The sequence below is a fragment of the Ischnura elegans genome, chromosome 2 (assembly GCF_921293095.1).
Source record: "Ischnura elegans chromosome 2, ioIscEleg1.1, whole genome shotgun sequence".
Lineage (NCBI taxonomy): Eukaryota > Metazoa > Arthropoda > Insecta > Odonata > Coenagrionidae > Ischnura > Ischnura elegans.
In genome coordinates, this window is record NC_060247.1 from 23,620,198 (window position 1) to 23,641,467 (window position 21,270).

The 21,270-nt window shown below is 39.5% G+C and overlaps 2 protein-coding genes across 12 annotated transcripts in view; one reads left to right on the forward strand and one right to left on the reverse strand.

The window, feature by feature from the left end:
- LOC124153473 (uncharacterized protein CG43867) overlaps positions 1–21,270 on the reverse strand; it is a 681,094-nt gene that overhangs the window by 658,090 nt on the left and 1,734 nt on the right. The gene's annotated exons all lie outside the window — the stretch shown is intronic.
- LOC124173982 (golgin subfamily A member 6-like protein 22) lies at positions 7,644–20,511 on the forward strand. Its single transcript, XM_046553146.1, has 2 exons — positions 7,644–9,375; positions 20,348–20,511. The coding sequence occupies exons 1-2, from the start codon at positions 7,644–7,646 to the stop codon at positions 20,509–20,511; spliced, it is 1,896 nt and encodes a 631-aa protein (XP_046409102.1).

Here is a 21,270-nt window from a genome sequence, read left to right on the forward strand (position 1 = left end):
CAGAAATACTAAAGGCGTAATTAAAAGATGTAGCGGGTACTTCTTCGAAAGGCTACAAATGAAAATAAAATTTGCGAGTGACTACCCACGAATGGCGGCTCTGGCCATAATCATAAGACACGGCCATTAGACTTTCTGCAATTTTTTTTCTGAGATAGAGACCTTGCACACTTGGAGAATGAAATGTCATTAAGAGTTCGTTTACGTATATTTTAGCCTCCTAATCAAATTCCGTCATCCTTCGCAACTTCTTGCTGCGAACAGAGTAGTGCATGCCTTCTGGAAGAGTAAACAGGAGGGATAAATAAGAGGAGATAACTAAAATCACTACAAAATATTTTGCCAAAAAAGAGGGGAGATTTGAGATTCTTACTCCTGACATAACTGGGTCATCCGGAGAGAGATTCGCAGGATATTTCCAAAATGAATGATAATATGGGAAAAAAGAAAAATATTGAATAAACTATATGAAAATCACCCTTTACATCCAGGGCTAAACGTTATCCGAGAGGTTTAGGAATTCATTTTCCACCGAAAATGAATTCCTAAACCGTAGGACTTCAATAATTACTAGTTTGAACTGAACTCACGCATTCGAATCACTCAGAACACTCACCTATATTTTTTCCTTTTCTGTGATCCTTTACAGGCAAGCGGCTAATGCACACACCTTAGGCCACAAGCTTAATGAGGAGGCTTGTGGAGAAGTATGCAGATTCACTGCAGTTAAGTTCATATTTCTATGACGGCGTACCGCGAGCCCTTGGAGTTATTTATTTGTAATATTTAAGGTAATTTTTTCAGCCTGCATTCCAGTAACTATGTACTCTCTTTTGGTTGGCTTGGGCAATCGAGAGATGCTAGTAATCGTACAGGTCAAAGCAATTTTTTTCTCAAGGCGATTCGTCAAATGCCGACAGCATAACCACATTTTTCACACGGGTGCCCCTTCCGCAAAGTGGAAGGAATGCGTCAGGGTGCAGTGCCCTATCATCGTTGTAAGTCTAGCGATGGCGATCCTACCCTTTTGAACATTCCTGACGGAAGTGAAGTCATCGCTGCGATCGAACGAGCTCCGGAAAGGCATGAAAAACATGCGCATCAAGTCTTCAAGTCGGATATTAAACAAGATTCCCATCGAGAATCCAATGGCGACCCTAGAGAACTGTGCCTGCATACCTACATCAAATCACTTTACCTCGAAGATGAGTTACCTGGAAACATCACCGGGATCCGAAAACGATTACAAACTACGAAAACCGATCCATTCACAGTCGTAGCACGCGCCGCAAAGGGATGAGTCATTTCAAGCGATTAGTTTTCATCGAAATTCCTGGTAGAGGACATCCGGATTTTTCCCACCGATACGGTCGCGACTGCAGACTCGCAGCAGAAACATTTATGGTTCTCTCTCACCGCATAGGAGCTTCGAGGCTCTTACGAGGTGGAGTGATCCCCACCATGCCACCATCGCCTGAGGGAAGAGCAGAGCGGATATATTTGTCCTGATTCTAATTCTTTTCAGAGGATTTCGCCTCCGCTGACAACAACGCTTTCCAAATCACAATTCGTTACAACGACGCAACTTGTTTTTCGACAGAGTGAACAAGGCACAAGGCATTCACATCCATTTCCGGAGTTTTCTCCAAACTTTAGCGACGACGTCCAGTATAATACCAGTGACACTGAGACAGCAACTTGGTTTTCTTAAACGTTTTGCTTTACCATCCAACTTAGGAGATAAATCTACTCCACTTGTAATTAATCGTCGAGGGCGTAACTTGGTGGAGATCCATAATCGCAGGAATAGAAGGATCAACAATTTTGATATTTCCACATAATATTTTATTAACACCGACCATGGTTTCGTTACAGAGTAACATTATCAAGGTGTAGGAGTACAGACCTTGAGTGGAGAGGTACCTTGATAATGTTACTCTGTAACGAAACCATGGTCGGTGTCAATAAAATATTATGTGGAAATAGCAAAGTTGTTGATCCTTCTATTCCCACTCCACTTGCTTCAGCCGAGATATTTGCGTGAGAAATATGGTAACGTATGTACAATCAGATGATGATTCTAAGCAGAAATATAAGTCAACATTATAAGAGAACTACAAATGTACAAGAAAACGAAAGAAGTAATGCCAGTACAGAATACGACTCGCTGACCTCCACTTCTTTTATTATTGAATAATATTGCCCAGTACATGGACTTTAACAAGAAGCATTACCTATTGGTTACGGCATCTCTATCGCAGAATGCGTTCGATTTTTTTCGAAAATTTTACTGCGTGAAACTTCGGAGAGGTTCACTTTGTACCTCGATTAAAATGACAATTAGATTATGCAGATCGGAGGCACGAAATGCCCGGCCACTACTTCGCACAATGTAATTTACCCTATACCTTTTACTTTGGAGCATCAAAAATACGCCCATTGCGGAGAGTCATTTTATTTCGATTTTCGGGATAATATTTGAAGCTAGGGTGCGGATAAAAACGTTCCCTATCCGATAAATATTGCTCGCGACCAGTTTTGAATCAATTCGAATCGAACTCGAACCGAATCTAATATGTGGGAGCCAGACGGCACACAGTTGTTCGGATCGCGACGAAGGTGACTCCACTTTGCGGCAGACGCATAAAATCAGGAAACTCCTACAACGGATATTTAAGGAGAACGGCGAATGCGCCGGAGACTCGGTGGGGAAGCGTTTCCAAAACTCTCGGCCTTTCCCGCACGCACCCCTCTCTCCTCCACTGCACCCCTCTCCTCCACTGCACCCCTCTCCTCCACTGCACCACGGATATACGAGTCGCCCAATCCGAAACGCATTTTATCCCTTTTAGCCGCAGCGCTGAATACTGATATGCTAGCGTTACATACAACGGGCAAAGCGACTTTTCGACCCGCTGCCGCGCAGCGCCAGGGATGGGGAACGGCAATTAAGAACGCCGAGTGCACTAAAGTATGGGAGGAATATGCCCAGACGGAGACCTAAAGATTTCATTTTAAAAGAAGGAATTAAGAGCAGAAAGAGTGAAAAAAAAATAAAATGCATTGCGACTGGAAGCTGTAGCGAATGAAAATGTGACAAATTTTTCATTTTGGAGCAAGTGCCAGCGTAATGCGTTGATAACTGAGGAAATATAGACGGAGAGGAGGACACAGGTTGTCTGAAACTACTGCGAAGTGTGAGCTTTAACGCTTAAAAATAAAAGAAAATGAGTCGCAAAGGAGGCTATTGCCAGGAATGGAAAGTACGCAACAGAAGAGAGACCCGAAAAGATGAGGATAGAAGCTGGGTTGCGGAAAGACATTATCAGGACCAAGAACAAAGGGGGCATTTACAGAAAAAAAATACTTTTGGGGAAAAATCACGTGCATGAAAGAAAGCATCAACACGTGCCGCAAAACCATTTCAAATTGAGTTTTTTTCTTCGTATGATTACATGAAATGCTAAGCAACAAGCCTTTCACGATTTTTCCCGCAAAGTTTTCCACACTAAAGCCGCAACGAATTAACCAGAAGATTGCTTTTTTTGTATTTATGAAAAAATGCTTCGTCACAATTTTAAAAAGCATTTTTTTATTAAAACGAGCTAGAGATATTCCAATATTGAATTTTCAGTTTAAAACAAGCAGAACGTCTTCATAACAAGAAAGTAAGAATCCGTTTAAGAAACATCCTCACTGCTTAAGATTAAAATATCGTCCTATTAATGTATCATTAAATGTAACATTTAATACAGTTTTACCATGCCTTCTTGTCTAAAGCTGCCCTTTCAAAATAGCAAGAAAAATTTGATCCCAAATGTGACTGTTTGTCGTCGTATTGATATCGTATCCCGCTTTTATTGAAGTCAAATTGTGTTTTATGCGGTTGCTTTGTGACTGAAAGTTTTCCTTTTTTAATAAGTTAGGCCTCTCTGATATGTATTGCATGGTCTTTTGCCGATTGTGATCTGGCTCTTTGTATTATTATCTTCCTTATTAACTGCTTAACCCTGTTTTCCTACCAATCTATCCTTTACTTTACGACTCCTTTGGCATATCATCAACAGAATCCGTTTCAGAAACATCCTCACTGCTTAAGATTAAAATATCGTATTTTCTTAAAAGAATAATGTATCATTAAAATCACAACGTCAATGCACGAAAAGGAAATCGAGAGAGATTTAGTTTCACAAGGCCTACTTAGTTTCCTGTTTACTCTTTGATTCAGACTTACTGCGATATTCGTCATATCTTCGCGCTCGACTCGACGCGCCACTTCACTGCCTCCTCTCTCTCTACAAGTGCTAGATTAAGGATCTCATTATTTGGAAAGCCTATTGGGCGTTATGGCTGCCCCGGTAAACCAAGTCCATCCCAACCAGCCAGTTTACAATACATTTCATGTTATGCGCATTTGCCTATGATGTGGGTGATTAGTTTTGTTAGTGCTAGCAGAAACGTAAAACTAATAATTGTATAGAAGTTTTTCAGGAAGAAAACATTTTGAAAACTCTCTATCTATAAGCACTACCTTAGGATCTTTTTAAGTAGGTACTTATACTACCGGGGCATCCCAGTCGACTCAGTATTTTCAAGAACACCTTATCCACATCATTTTGAATAACTTCTAGAGCATTTACCGCGGCAATATCAAACAACAGATCCAATTTTTCCTTCCATTCCATATGATTCTTTAGCTGTCGCGTAGGTCGCCGACAAAAATATATCTTGAATATTAACAGCTCACTTCACAGTGCCTCTATTTTATTAATATCACGTATTTCTTGAATAATTTGAATTCTCGACATAATAGTCCGGAATGGGACCACGGACCTCATCGTTAGTCACGTATTTGCAAATACTCCTTGTTTCAGGGTTAACAGTGTTCTTATTGAGGATTAGATTGTTCCGAGTTCAGGAGTAGACGACTTTACACCGGAGTCCATCGCTATTGGTGAACGTAACATTGAAAACATGGGGCGAAATTAATTTATGTACATCATTCGACAACGTGTCTTGTTTCGTTCAACTTTTTAGCGTATATTTTTATCCAAAAAATTGCATCTAAGTTTGGCTTGGAGGATTCAACTCCTCCAAGTATGGGAGAATAAAATGCATGTCAAGAATCACGTTCGAAATAAATCTAAACATGCGGTAGTACATCTTAACCATATTGATCTCCCCATAATTTTGATGCGAAGCAAACGACTAGTAAGCACGGTTAATGACCTGCTGAATATGTTTCCCATTTATTCTAACATATTTTCCATAGAACCTATCACGAGAATATTTCATACCATTTTGGAACTACTTCGGTGAAGATGTAGTACGATGAAATCAATCGATTCGGCTTTAACTTTGAGAAAATCCATATTGAAATGAAAAATAAACAGCTTGATGACTTAAGTCATCAAGCTGTTTATTTTTCATAGGAAGTTTAATTTTCATAGGAAGTTTTTATTGGTACGACGGTTGTAGGTACTTGAAAATGACGCCTCATCGTTGAAACACGTCGTACTAATAAAAATATCCAGTGAAAATTTACCAAGGTTGTTTATTCTTCATTTCAGGTAGTAGGATATTAATGCGATAGTATTCTTCTCATCAACGTTTCGCGATATACATACGGATCATCGGGGGTAAAGTCGGAAATTCAATAAGCCCATGTAAAAAGCTGATTGGAGAGAGAAGAAATAAATAGGTGTACAGGATTTACTGATAGGAGAAAAGTGGAGAGCTGAGTCAAACCAATCTAAGAATTATCTAATTACGTACTGTAACGCCGTCATATTTGTGTTTATTTACTGGATGTTATTGATAAAATTGTTGCTATATTTGTGTTTATTTACTTGATGTTATTGATAAAATGGTTGCTACGGGGATGTTGGTTGTAGTGGTTGTGGACTGTAAAAAAGGAAGAGATTGTGTGGCGTTAAAAAGATATATGAAATAAAAGAGTGATATTAGCAAAGGTGGCGTTACAGACTTTTAATTGGTGGCTTAACGGTGGGATACGACGTAACTGGTGTTTCGGCGACTCGGCATTAGAAGTCTCCTGAAGAAAAAACCGGAACGGTGGAAGGAGATATACTTCGGCTGCAGGGAAGGAAAACCGGAACGGTGGAAGGAGATATACTTAGGCTGCAGGGAAGGAAAAACCGGAACGGTGGAAGGAGATATACTTCGGCTGCAGGGATTTAAAAAAAATATAAAAAAAGAAGAGTCAAGACTGAAGTAACCACGCAGAATTTCAGAGGTAAGTGCCTGGGTTGGCAGCGTGTTTTATCTCAGTGACGAAAAAAAAATTTTTTTCGGGCGTAGTGCTAGTCAGATCTTGAAATATTACGATGAGCTATTTAGCTCGATATTTAAAGAAAGATTTGTTGTTGTTGGCGGAAGAGTTGGGAGAAACAGTTCCCGAAGATGCAAAGATTTTTTCGATAAAAAAATTGATAACTAATAGCTGCAATTATGAAGAAGAATTCTGTAAAGAATGGCTTCAATTTCGAGAAAGATTGCGCAAAGAAGAAATTGAAGAGCGGGAACGGTTACGAAAAGAAGAAATTGAAGAGCGGGAACGGTTACGAAAAGAAGAAATTGAAGAAAGAAGACGAAGGGAGGAGACGCAGTTTGAGTTAGAAAGGCTAAAAATTCAAAATAATGGACTACGCGATGGTGTGTCAGATCAAAACATGTCAGTTAGACCAAAGTTTAAATTATCAGATGTCATGCCATGCTTTGACTCCAAGGAAAATGACATTAGTCTGTATTTGGTCACTTTCGAAAGGCAGGCAAAAAGGGCGCAAGTTCCCGTAGAGGACTGGGTTGTGCATCTCATAGGGCTTATGCCGCGTGACATTGCGGAATTAATTGCCAGGGAACCAGAAGAAGCAGCGAACAATTTTGCTTACGTAAAAACACTATTGCTGGAGAGGTTCAAGTTAAGTTCAGAAAAATTTAGACAGCTATTTTTCAACAATTTGAAGACAGCTGAAACATCGTGGAAGGAATTTACGTATAAGTTGAGGAATTATTGGAATGGTTGGATTTCTGGTTTGGGAATAAAGACATTCGAGCAACTTAGTGATTTAATGGTGACGGAACAAATAAAAAGGAAGGTTCCAGCAGAAGTGAGAGACCATTTCCTTGATGAATGGTCTTCGTTTAAAGACGCTGATATTTTGGCAAAGAAGCTGGATGATTATGCTAACGTACGTGAATTATTCAGCAGGAAGACAATTATAGAAGATCAGAAAGAAAAGTTTAAGTATAGTGAGAACCGCTGGTTTCCCCGACAGAAAGATAATTGGAATAGAGAAGATAACCCACCGAATATCAAAGAAGACTCCAAAGAAATTGAAAATGCTTTTGAACAAAGAGCTCTTCGTAAGTGTTATATCTGTCGGTCGACTGATCACCTAAAAGCTGAATGCCCTAAGCTAAGGCCCCCCACGCAGAGAACGAAAGAGGTGGTGGGATGCGTAATGACATTCGGAAGTGATGAGTTAATGAAAGATTTTATATCTGAAGGTTTGGTAAATGGATACAAAATGCCGATTTTACGAGATACTGGCTCGTCAATAGACATCATATCTCAAGATTTTTTAGCCCCGGAAATGCTGACTGGCGAGACAATATGTGTAATGACTCCTTTTTCCCAGAACCCTATTACACTTCCCCTGGCGGAAGTCGAACTAGTAGGTAAATTTGGACGCGTGTTTGGGAAGGCAGCTGTAGTCAGACGCGAGCTGGATCGCGGCATATATTTGCTGGGAAACCAAACGGCAAAGCTTGTAGAAGAGGCAAGGAAGCGAATGCCAGAGCCAGAGTGGATGTTTGCGGTTCAGACCAGGGCAATGAAAAGACATGAAGAAAAGGAGGACATATCATCCCACAAACAAAACTATGAAAAATTCACAGGCATGGATGAAAATGATCTGCCATCACAAAAACTGGATGATGAATTGCAACAGTTAGCAGAAGCAAAGGCTGATGAAATTATATTGGTACAGGAGGAAAAGTTAAGTCAGCTTGAACAATTCATGGAAAGTTGGAAAAAAACAGTAGAGAATGAAAGATTATTAATGAATTACCGGATTGAACACCGAGAAATGGTAGGACATCAAATTAGAGAATCTTGTAAAATGGCAGTAGAAAACATAAGCAAAGAGTGGATAGAAATTAAAGAAGCATATAAGAAAATCCAAATGCACCAATGTAAACTACATGAGCTCGAAAATAACATAGCAACAGCAAAGATGGTACTAGAGCAGAAAGAAATTCTTCATAAAGAAGATTTGACAAAGATAGAAAATGAGAAGCGCACTGCTGAGGCGGAGTGGAAACATATAACTCTTGAAAAAGAAAAAATTAAAACTGAGAGAGCCTCAATGGAAAAGGACAAAGAAAAGCTAAAAGAAAAGATAAAATGTATTGAAATGCAAAGGAAAGAGTTGGAAAACAGAAGAGAAATATTCAAGGAAGAGATAAGAGTTGGAGAGGAGATACAGAAGAAGGTAGACGAAAAACGCACCTCAGGAATCATAGAAGAGCAAAGGAACTTGGAGAAAAAGCGGGAAATGTTGATGATTGAACATCATGATTTGTATAAAGCCAGGCAAATATGCGATGCACATCGAGCTATTTTAGAGTGGGAAAGAATGTGCATTGCCAGGGAGAAAGATGAGGTTCAGGATGAATGGATGCAGTTAGAGAAGGAGAAAATGGCTCTGGGAATCATTAAGGCAACTAATGATGAGAAGATGATGATGCTTGAAACTGCATGGAAGAAAATAAAAGAAAAAGAATATGAAATGGACATTCAATTCAAAGGATTGGAAGAAGAAAGAAAATGTATAAGCGATGAACGTATTTCCCTTCAGAGTAAGAGGATCCATCTCGATGAGTTGAAAACAACTGTACTAACAAGAGTAAGTGAAATTATCACTGAAATCAGTCAAGTTGAGCAACAAAAGAAAGAACTCTTATCCATGACATCTGTTATAGGTAGGAAAAAATCAGAACTTGAAGAGGAGAGGGTGGCTCTTAAGCTAGAAAAAAGAGAATGCATGAAGAAATCAGAAAGAACTGGGGAATCAGATACATCATGGCAAGATTACAGGTTGAAACACTGTGAAATGGTTAAGAATATTAAGAACAGAATTCTTGCACTAGTTGATGAGGTTAGCTGCATGGAAGAAAGATCTTTAGATGGAGCAACCCAGAATGTACATAACTACAAATTGCACCACCAAAACTTTGATCTCACAAAAAAATCAGAACAAGGAATTAATGCAGCAAAACTGGATGAAGATCATGATACCCAAATAATAAAGCACCTAGTGAAAGCTGTGAAAAGCATGGAAAAAGACACGTGTAAAATGAAATCTAAAATAAAAAGGAGGCGCCAGCTTAAGAAACAAGTAATCACCTTAAAACAACAAGTGAAGAGAATGCGAGGACAGTTATCCAATCTGCAAGAAAATTTGAAGGAGAAAAGTGAAATAAATTTTAATGCTATTGACCTGATGAACAAATTTATGCATCCCTATCAAGAAAGCCTAATCGCTAGAATAGATAACGGAAAGAGTGATGAATGTGGGGCGATCACCAGCATTAAAAATATAATGAAAACAAGAGCTGGTAAAATGGCAGGTGACTGGAAAAGCACAAGTTTTCTCCAAACAAACTATTGCCATCAGTGTTTCAATGTTATAGAAAATCAAAATGCTGATAGCTTAAGTAAATCTATTCAGAGAAACGTCACTGAGGTAGAGACGGTGTCGGGCTTGGGCACTTGCCATTCAGATTAAATTAAACAGAACTTCTTTGAAATAAGTTCGTTCTTAAGGGGGAAGAAGGCTGTAACGCCGTCATATTTGTGTTTATTTACTGGATGTTATTGATAAAATTGTTGCTATATTTGTGTTTAATTACTTGATGTTATTGATAAAATGGTTGCTACGGGGATGTTGGTTGTAGTGGTTGTGGACTGTAAAAAAGGAAGAGATTGTGTGGCGTTAAAAAGATATATGAAATAAAAGAGTGATATTAGCAAAGGTGGCGTTACAGTACCAGTGATGATGTACATCAAAGCTGTACCTTTTACACCATTCACCCAGGAAGGTAGGAGGTAATGAATTTGTTAAGAATAACCCTCGGAGAATATCCTGATGATAATGTTATACTTTTGACAGAAATATACCTATGAGGTCTGTCGCTCCTGCAAAGTAAGTCGGCATACAGCTGCAGACATAAAAAGATATTTAATATTCTATTTAAAGAAGCGAATACCAGAGAATATAACAGGATAGAAGGAATTCATTAAAAAAAACTTTTCCCCAAGACCTTCCTCAGCGCTGGCATAGGTACACTTAACAGCCTTATAAAACAAAAAATCATTTTAATGCATTTATTTTTATTCACAAAGTTGAAAATTGATCTTTAAATAATTTTTCAAAGTTTTGACTAAATAAAACTGCGAATATTTATAATTCATATACATTCAGTATGAAAAAGTCGTCGGCATGACACTGCAGGTCTAAAAGTAGTCAGAAAACGACACAGAGAATGCCCTCAAGCTTCCATTCCATTGCTTTAATAAAACTACTCAAATAAAAGGCTTCATCACAAAACAAAAATCGCTTTAACAAAAAATAACATCCATTTCGAAACAGGAATGTAAAAAATTGTGAATCGGCCATGAAATTAGGTAAATGCACCATTATAAAAACCTTTCAATCAATTTATCCACGAGTTTATTTCAACATTGGGCAAACGCGCGAGGGGCCAAGAGCGCAAATCCGCGCGCCACTCCAAAGAACTAGGCGGACGTTCCGAGAAATGGGTGGGGCAAGCCCCGGCAACGTCTCAAGGAGCAGGTGTCGTAGTGCCCTTTAAAAAAGAGCACCCGCGCAAACGAGGGGACTATAGCCAGGGTAAGCGGACGCACCCCCGCGGAAAGGGGACGAAGGAAAAAGGGTGGTGGAGATTGGACAGATGTGTGCTCGCGGGGCGGGGGGGGGGGGGTGGGGTGCAGAGAGTAGGGGATGGAGCGGAGGGGTGTGGGAGCGCACGAGCGTGAAATTAGATTTCTTCGGAGGCAAGGCATAAGAGCTTGCGGGTATAAAGAATCCCCGACGCACCAGATAAACCAATCCTAGGAGAGGTGTGTTTTCATTCGAGATCCTGAGTTGAAGAGAAGTGGATGCGGGATGCTGGGGGTGAGGAATTGGAGTAAAGAGGGGCGAGGCGGGGAAGGGGAAACTGAGCAGAAAGATACAGCGACACGTTCCTATATAGTATAACTGAATGAATGGGAAGAGGGCAGTTGGGGAGGGCGAGGCGATAGAGATATCCAAATCAAACTATCCAAATTTTATATGGGCGACTGATAAGACGCCCTAAAATATACGCTGGTCCTAAAATATATTTGTCGTACGCAAACAAGCTATCGGGTACTTGCGGTGGCCAGGAAATTGGCTTTCAACCCCAGGAGGAATAAGGTTCGATCACAAAATTATGATGGCCAATGTAGGTGGACTGACTGTGCAGTAGCGTGAAATCCAAGCCAACTTTACACCGCCTGGCTTCCTCTGCCATAATGAAATATCGATAAGAAGCAATCACACGATGATAATGTACTGGGTATCAAGAGATTAGAGAACGCGGAAAAATTAGTAATTCGGAAAAATTGTAACGAAAAAGATAACATTCGTTGATAAACAAGAAAAAATTCCTTAAACTTTACTATCACGAAGATGAAACTATGTTTTGCCCACACTTACGATGAAAATTACTGTGAAATGGCGGAATAAATAGATTGGCTGACCCACGTAGTATACCGCGAAAGGTGAATGCAGGGACAGATATAAAATTTATTTTAAAAAAAGACTAAGGAGTTCTGCTCTTAATTTTAAAAGTAAAAAATGTTTGGCAAACAGTGTTTATTTAAGTAATATTTCACAACAATTTATCAAATAGCAGCCCAATCAGGACGTACCTACATAGATCCAACACATGGATTTCATGATTGGGGGTTATCCTCTGGAAACCAAGGTTAACGACTAATTTAACCAGGTTATATCGCTGACCCCATCCATAACCCGTTTTACGACAGTTTAATTGACCCAAAGCATCTGGTGACGCAAAAATGGCTCCGAAATTTTGATTGGTAAAAGAAAACATTCATAGATAAGTTTATCGTTAAAACAAACAACAAAACTGATTGATCATCAAAAGTACCCTCAAACGAAATTCTTTCTGTTCCTAACCCAAAATTAGGGAACTATTCTCAATGCGATAGCTGTATTTCAAAGATGGCCAATTCTCGGAATGCAAAGGTCAAGAGAGGAATTATTGTTTGCTCTTTCCATGCCTTTATCTATTCATGAATTCATTAAAACACGATAAGAGGAAACAGGAGAGGGTAGTCCAATAATGGATAAATTCCTCTGGTTTATTTTCGTTTGATTTTTAAATGATGTGTTTACAGCGGGCAAACTCCGATCCCCAAAAACTTAGATTTAAAATATTCTCTCGAAATGACGCTTTATTAAATAAATTTTTAGTAATTAATTATCCTATGAAAACACTATAAATAAATGAGTTAATGAAACACCATGGATTCAATTCTACCCTTCATTGGCAATAGTGGCGGAAATAAAGATGATAATTACAACCGCATTTTTGAAAACAGGTTTCACTGTCACTCAAATACCTGAATCAACTTTGAAAAAGTGTCACAATAAAGAAACGGCCAAAATATTCACCCCTCAGTTCAACAACAACACTTATCTGTTACCGATGATTTCATTAGAAACTTATTTCCCCAACAGTTTAACGCAATCTAATTACCATGCCTCCAAAAAAGCTGCCCTAAAAAGTGTAACTCAATAGGAAATATATGCAGGCATAGCAGATAAAATAGCAAATGAAAAAATACTTTCAGTTCGTTCGTTCGGATACATGAATCGATACCGTCATTGGTACTTTACGCTGGCCATATACTTGAGCTGTGTATAATTCTACAAACTCAGGATCACGGTTTGGCAACGTTTTCGTACCTACGACCCACATGTTCCAACCATTGCCAGGTGAGGCGCAAATGCTAGCACTTTCACATGACATTAAAAAAATAAACTAATCAGGTTATTTGAACTACACAATATCTCAATTAGATCTCTCATTATGTTCGATAGCGCCAATACCATTTCTGTAAGAACAGTAAGGCCATTTATCACAAGGTTCAATTGACATTCGAGGGCTGACCCCACACAAAAATCATGTCATTGTAAGATATTATGAAACCGTTTAAATATCTTCGTGCGAACACTCAATTTAATAGAAAATCAATTCAAACTTCACAGAACAAACTTTAAGGAAAACAGAGAGCAAAGTTAGATTTTTCAAACTACGTGTGATAACAATTCTCACTAATGTTTCACAACGCTAATAAAGAGTCATAAATCAACTAACAACTCAGTTTTCAATACTTTTTATTTAACTTCACATAAAGTGTCTCCTGTGTAAATGAAGTGATGCGGTGCCTATCCAAAGAGAAAAAAGTCCGTTGACAGACGCATGAGTCAACGACAGGAACACTCTATAGCAAACACATTCTAACTGCTGCTCTGACATCCAAGCTACCTTGATACACAAATCACAGAGGGATAAACTTGTCCTAGCGTTGAAGAGCACGCTCCACAGTCGTTCTGGGCGGGGTAAACAACAAATGAACTCCACCTCAAACTTTCAAACGAATATTAGCTTTGGACGCAGATGATATTTAATCATTTCATAGGCAAACACAATTTCGACTTAAATTTGGCTTAAGTACGTGGTCCATCGATGGATTTCGTGTGCAGAGATAGTGAGTGAACTTTAAACTATAAGAGACGGTGTTTTACGAATTCCTAGCAAAGGATGATAAAATAATTTTCAGCTGTACCCATATCCAGCAAATATTTACCAAATACACTCACTGAACCAAAAAGAGCATAGCCGGATAAGAAAGTCCCCCATCCGGGATTTTTCCCGTACTTGGGGTATGCGATTTGAGTTCAAATAGGACAAACCTCCCCACATTTCCAGCCCGCTAGATGCCCACCAGGGCCGGCTAGATAGAAAATACGATTTCCACTCTTTTTTTAATATCTCGGTCAAGAATTGAAATTTTTAATGCGGTTTGCGGCACTTAAACCTTATTTAATGGAGCAGATTTCCAATTGTTTTCAAGAACTTTGAGCGGGACAAAAAGATATGGCGTTGATTTGAAAATTTCTAACGCATGTTTTCATAAAATATGTTTGAGAGGGCCAAAAAGAAAAAACGTTTTCTGGAGGTATTTTTTAATACCTTTCGGCTGGCGTATTGAAAAAATAATTTTTAGGTGGCTAATTAATTTAAAATGGCTTCTCGGCCCTTGAAAACGCCCGAGTAAGCTAAAAAGAATTTCCCGGCCTCCAACCCCTCTCCGTCATTCCTTTCAAACGCTAGAATATATTTGATTTTACCGTAATAAACGCACCATGAGAATTTATTGAACTTCCTCAATGTCCTTATCAGAAATAAACTCATTGAAATTACCTCACCTATGCTAAAATTGGGATTTCATGATAAGTTAATGATAGCTGTTTGCTAAAATGAAAAAAATTATGGCTTTCAACTTTTTCCCAGTTGGCATACAAATAAAAAAATCTGGTGAACAGTAACCAGCCGAACAGATAAATTTTCGGTGAATTTTCTCCATACAATTTTATATTGACTCCAGGATGTCAATGAAGATCGGTCTTGAAAGGTTATTCGTCTCTGAATATTAATTGATGCATGTTATTATGTTGTCGGTCAAAACAATTCTAGTTAAAATCACGGCCGGTCCTGCGATTTTATCTTGGTACTGCCCATTCGATAAATAATAAATTGTTGCTGCTACATTAGCGCAACACCCTATTCTTCTATTTCCATTACCACAGTCACAGCAATATCTCAATACGCTTCCTCATACGATGCCATTCGCTGTAAGTATATTCTAAATAAAATTATAGTTCGTTATATTTTAATGATATTTTTCCTTAATATTACCCGTCTTAATTTAGCCACGATTCACAATTTATTCAATTCTTAAGTCGTTAAGTGAGCTCGCTTGCCTTTCAACGTTGGCATCAGCACGCTGAACTCTAAATCATCTTCTAAATATGACACATTATCCCGAAATCCTCTATCCAGAATCAAAATGTCACCCTTTTTCATGAAATTTTTCATTTGATATGCCGATTGCAAGATTGATTTTAGAGAATCGGCATAATTTTGATTGGCCAAAAAAGGTCCGGGCATATCAACCACAGCCCATCAAAGGTAAAAATAGGGAATAGTTTACAAAGAGGAACTAGTACTGTTCATGTTTTCGGTTTGGAGCTTGAAAAGAAAAACTATCAGCCCTTGAGTGACTGACCTAATATCCGAACTTCTCGTCGATGTTAATACAATACGTAACCTTGCTACTTGGTCCCATGACAAACCAGTAAAAGTTCGCGGACAATCAGTTCTCTAGAAAATGGAAGTTTCGCCGTCAAACTGCGACTAGATAAATATGCGACTTTGTCCACATGTAGACGAATTTTAGAAACATGCAAGGAAATACGTATGCAGTAGATACGGAAGGTGGGAATTTCATAGGTAAAATCCGCTTATCATGTAGATAACCTTTACAGACCACATTTTTGAAAGGAATGATCAACCTCCTCTCACCTGCAACCTAGCTTCTACGGGAACAGGATGGAGATAATTTGTAGCGGTATTTCCACAAACGAAACAACACTTGTGCGTAGACACAACGCGGGGAAAACTCAAATCGAGCTCATTTTCTTGATGTACATTCTTACATTCCGGCAGTTTTCGGAGACCCTGAGGTCATTTAAGGCACCAGTATCCATACAATTCTGTCCCTGTGGTGGGCACCTTTATCGGTAGAATATTATAATAAATAAAAAGGGGTGTTATGGAGGGCCAGAGCATAGAGCCAAATGGCCGACATCGCATATTTTTAATCGCATTTTTCGCGATGTTCCACCACCTAAAAATTATTTTTTCAATACGCCAGCCGAAAGGTATTGAAGAACACCTCCAGAAAACGTTTTTTTCTTTTTGGCCCTCTCAAGCATATTTTATGAAAACATGCATTAGAAATTTTCAAATCGACGCCATTTCTTCTTGTCCCGCTCAAAGTTCTTGAAAACAATTAGAAATCTGCTCCATTAAATAAGGTTTCAAATGCCGCAAACCGCATTAAAAAATATGCATTCTTGACCGAGATATTTAAAAAAGAGTGAAAATCGTATTTTCGATCTAGCCGGCCCTGGTGGGCATCTAGCGGGCTGAAAATGTGGGGAGGTTTGTCCTATTTGATCCCAAATCGCATACCCCAAGTACGGGAAAAATCCCGGAGGTGGGACTTTTCACCTTCTTATCCGGCTATGCCCTTTGTTCGCCCACATGGGCCGATCGATTGTACTTAATCAACTATATACCTAAACATCCAGTCACTTTTCTAAAAAGAGCTACACACATTACTTGAAAAGAAATTGTATACTACGTAATTGTTATTATGGTATTATACCGAATATGGTAGGTTTACTTGAAATACTAAAAAAGTAATCTGGGAGCCTCCCTTTACGTCCAGCACTGTCTTCTTCAATAGGGTAGTTTCCTTCATCAAAGAAAACGAAATGCATTGATTGCTATTCGTTACCCACCATTAGGGTTTTCTTAATATACAAATTATTTGGTTTAGAAATCCCAGTTTAGACGAATGGCAATGGTCCATTTTATCCTCATTTGAAAAAGGCCAGATTGGCGCTCATGCGATGCCACTCCACGTGACGTCACAGGGACCTAGTTTCTACAGGAGAGGATAGGAGTTTTACATCGTCTGAGGTTACCAATACATGCATGAGTCATAGAGCTCAGGGAAACATCTCTTAATAATCACTTATTAAAACTGTCTAAGGTCGGAAAGTTTCCTTCGTTTGATAGGGGAATAATAATCCATATTTAAGCCAAGCGCTACCTGTTAGCAGCGTACTCTGCTACCTGCTAGCAGCCTGCGTCGTATCAGCGCTCAAGCCTCACTCAAGGTCACCTCACAGGTTGGCGGCGGGAACCGGAACGACGTCACACGGACTTTTCCCATCATTCCTACTTAGCCGTCGCGTTTTCGCGCGCTTGAAATTTTTCACTTTTCGTTTAATGGCGAAAAATAGATATCGTCATTCGAAAATCTTAGAGCGTGAAATTCGTACTCCAGGAGTAATAATCTTTCGATTTAGGCAATAAAAAAATAATAGGAAACCACCCCATTCACTGCAAGGCTCCTTTCAATCTATCAAAAAATCCTATACTCTCCCTTCCCCTCCCTCGTTTACCTAACACTCTACCCTCCAACACCGTTTTCAACATCCCCTCCCCGCTAAGTACTCGCTCCATACATACCTTCTGTCTAATCTAAAAGCTGCCTCTCTTCACCCACCATGTCTAGCACTTCGTCGTTCCCCCTCCTCTCCGTCCACTTCATCTTCTCCATTCTTAACCACACCAACATCTCGAATACCACCAGACTTCTCTCGTCCTCTTTCCAAAGTGTCCACGTTTCTGCACCGTAAAGCGCTACACTCCGGATATACTCTTCACTAACCTTTTATTTAAATTCTTACGTAGCGAACCTCTCAAAAGCTCCTTCCTGTTCATGAAAGCCTCTTCTGCTAATGTAATTCTCTTACTGATGTCCTTACGACTGTATCCGTTTTCCTAGGCACCCACTTCTCCATCCTTCGGGAATTTTTCCATTTCCTCACACTGCCTTTTCCACCAAGCCTCGCTTGCCCTCTTATTTTCACGCCGTAATCGATTATTTAGTTCCCTACACATTCTTTTGTCCTGCGGTGTCCACGTTATTCCACTTCTTTCTCTCCTCTATTACTTTTATGAATGCCTCCGTAACCCTAGGCTTATTTATCCGTCTGCTTTCAACGCAGCCAATCTCCAACGCTATATAGTATTACCTATATCCCTATAACCATCACTCCAATTGTCCCCCACCCCATCCTTCCACCTCACTTAGCACAATCCTTAGATATCTATCCTCCCTTTATCCATTTCTCTTTTGATATTTTCTAACTTCCCGCCCTCATCCTGTCCTAACATTCTACGTCCCTACATTTATCGCTAACTTATTCTTCTCCTTCTTCATGGTCTTCTTTTATTCTTTCTTCATTGCTGCTGCTGCTGCTGATTATGATACGTCTCTGTAAGGATTTCGCATGTTGACGATCCCGAGGACCTTGCCGACCTCGCTGCCGTGAACGACACCCGCCCTCTGCGGGCGGGACCCGTTGGATGAGGTTCCGAGGCTCATTTGGTTGTAATCATGTTTTCAGGGAAGAGATAGTTGGTAGGGTTTCCCACTTCCATTCCAACAGTGTTTTTTACGTGACACCATCACGTGGAGTACCTTTCGTCTGGCTCCTACCCTTCGACCTATCTGGCATTAGTGGCCCTACCGGGAATAATTTAGAATTAATCCCGCCAGTGCAGCTCTAGGAGTCATAGTAACTCGCAAGCCTTTCCACCGCGACAAGGTTGTAGTCCAAGGGAAAGGATACTACGTAATAAGAAACATAAATCGGTGTGCGGGGATAATAATCTTGAAAACCACAAAAACTGCATTTTTTTATTTAAACGGGTAGCTAAACACACTCCAAATGTTTCAAAAACGATTTTTCGATACTAGCTGTCTTTGTAAGAAAGTTCAAGTACAAGAATGCTCTCATTAAACCAATCCATGCTATGTCGCGTCCTAAAAAATTATATTCGCGGATTGGGACGCACTAAATGGACTGCTATTTGACTGACTGTGAAATACTGTCTTAATAAACACTGTTTTCCAAGCATTTTTTTACTTTTAAAATCACAAATTATTCTTCTTTCGTTGTTACTAAATTCAACGCTCACTCTGCACTAGCTTTTCGCACTATATTACACGGTTCAGCCAATCTATTTTTTCTGCCAACGCTATATTCACACACTTGCGACTTAACAAAATCTCTATTCCAATAAATCGATCCAATAATCAGATTTCACTATAGATCCACCCAACAGTAGTAGAGCAAGCGGCTGTGTACTCCTCCAAATATACGATAAGGGAATATGACATTCATTCCATCCAATTGCAAGTTCAAGTGTAGAGAAGTTTTACGATAGTTCATCGCTAGTTCTAATATTTTATATCATCCACTATTGCCCCAACACCTCCTATCCTTAAGCCTCTCCTCCATCCTACCCATACAATTATCTAATTAAAAGGCAATGCTACAAAGCAGTTGGCTCTTTGCACATAACGACAGTTTCTAGGCTAAGGCCGAGAATAGAGCACAATGCTATTCGATGAAGTGAAATTGAGTAAATTCACTGCGGACTAATATATTCACGCGATGTTTTCTAAATACTATTTATAATCATCCTTTTTCAACAAGCACTGTAAAATTCTGTTAGTTATAAACGTAGATACCAAGAACAGCTGAAGCTTCAACCTCTCTATAATTGCAAGCGATTATGCTAAATACCAAGGAAATTCAAGAAAATTTAAGGCCTATAAGCCCAATAAAATCTAACCAACCAGTCTATCCGAAAATACTCTACCACGACCCTCGCCGAAATCTCACGATTAACTTTCCCTTACCGGCACATCCGCAATTCTTCCCTTGGTCTCCCCTGCCAAAAAAAACTCATTCCGTCCGACACTAAATTCCTTAATCCCACAATACCTTCTCAACTCAAGGAAAGCACATTCATGGGCCATTAAATACTGCTACATTAAATTTAAATTTACTTTTCGCTATATTTTTACGACTGACATTTACATATTCCGTACCGAGTTCTACTTGTATTCGAATAATTTATAAATCGAGTACGAGTACAATTTCGATTTCCTTCCCGAGCGTTGAATTCATCTCGAAGATTTTTACGTCTGGTTCTTACGGGAAGTCCCAGAATGAGTTACTTAGTACACGTAAATAAACATGCAAAAGAGAAAAAAATTGTATAGATGAAATGGTTAGCTGATAGGAGAGCTGCCTCAACTTCTCATCTGATTGCTCACCTGAGGTGATGTGAATTCAAGCAGCCGGTATACTGTTCTTAAAACTTATTCTTCGAGTAAATAAATTTATGAACGCAAATTTAGGCGAAGTATGAAATAAATTCTATGAAATGAAATCTACCAGCACGATACCTTCGTAATAGAGGTGAGAATGTTTTCCAATGACGCTTATGATAAACTGACGTCTGACCATAGATCAAGGACACCCACCAATAGGCCAACTACCTGCGACGGACTTCCACCAGACACTTTTTCAGTTCAGGGAGAAGTGTCGAGACGAGGGAAGACCTCACCGACATCAAATGACCACCAACAGGCAACAGGGTGCGGCCGCCCGGGAGTTAATTGCCCCGGGCTAGAAATTATGACAGGGGGAGCGTTCACATTTATACGGCATCACGGTTTTACCGACGCAGGGAGAGTTCTAGACGAGATTCACGCACCACCCTGGAGGAGAGATCGGGATTCCAGCCTTAACCTCCGCCTAAGCCGAAAACCGATCCAGCTCTTCCGTGAGTACTTCAACCGATCACACAAATCAAAGTAAGCCAGCATGATATTTGGTGAGCAGCCTCATAGGTGTTTCACATGGTGTAATAATAATTTTCAAAATGCACTAAGCTAAATGTGACATTCAATGATGTGGTAATATTTTTCATGGCGTGATAACATTTTTCGAAATGTACTTAGCTACATGTGACGTTGACATTATTGAAAAGAGAAAAAATTACTCTCGACCGGGAATCGAACCTAGCACCGTTGCACCTCAGTAATATTGCCATTGGAATGAAAGAACCTGAATAGCGTAATAGTCTGCCGAGAGTCCCAGATAAACAAAGGTCCATGCATCCATTCTCTGTCCAGGGGATTTTTTCTTATGGCCGTCTTTGTGAATTTCATCGCTCTACACGTGGCAGGTTTGAAATTAACTATACGTGACGTTATTTAGTCTTGCAAATTACTTGCTAAGATTAGCAAAAAAATTGTGACAAAAGAGGTCTTGAACAAAACATTTTCACCCTTACAGGTAAATTAACCAACAACCCTCCAAATGGTCTCACGGAATGTCAAAACACAATAGCGAAGCCCGGTAACGTCTTGTCCGTGAATCTCAAATA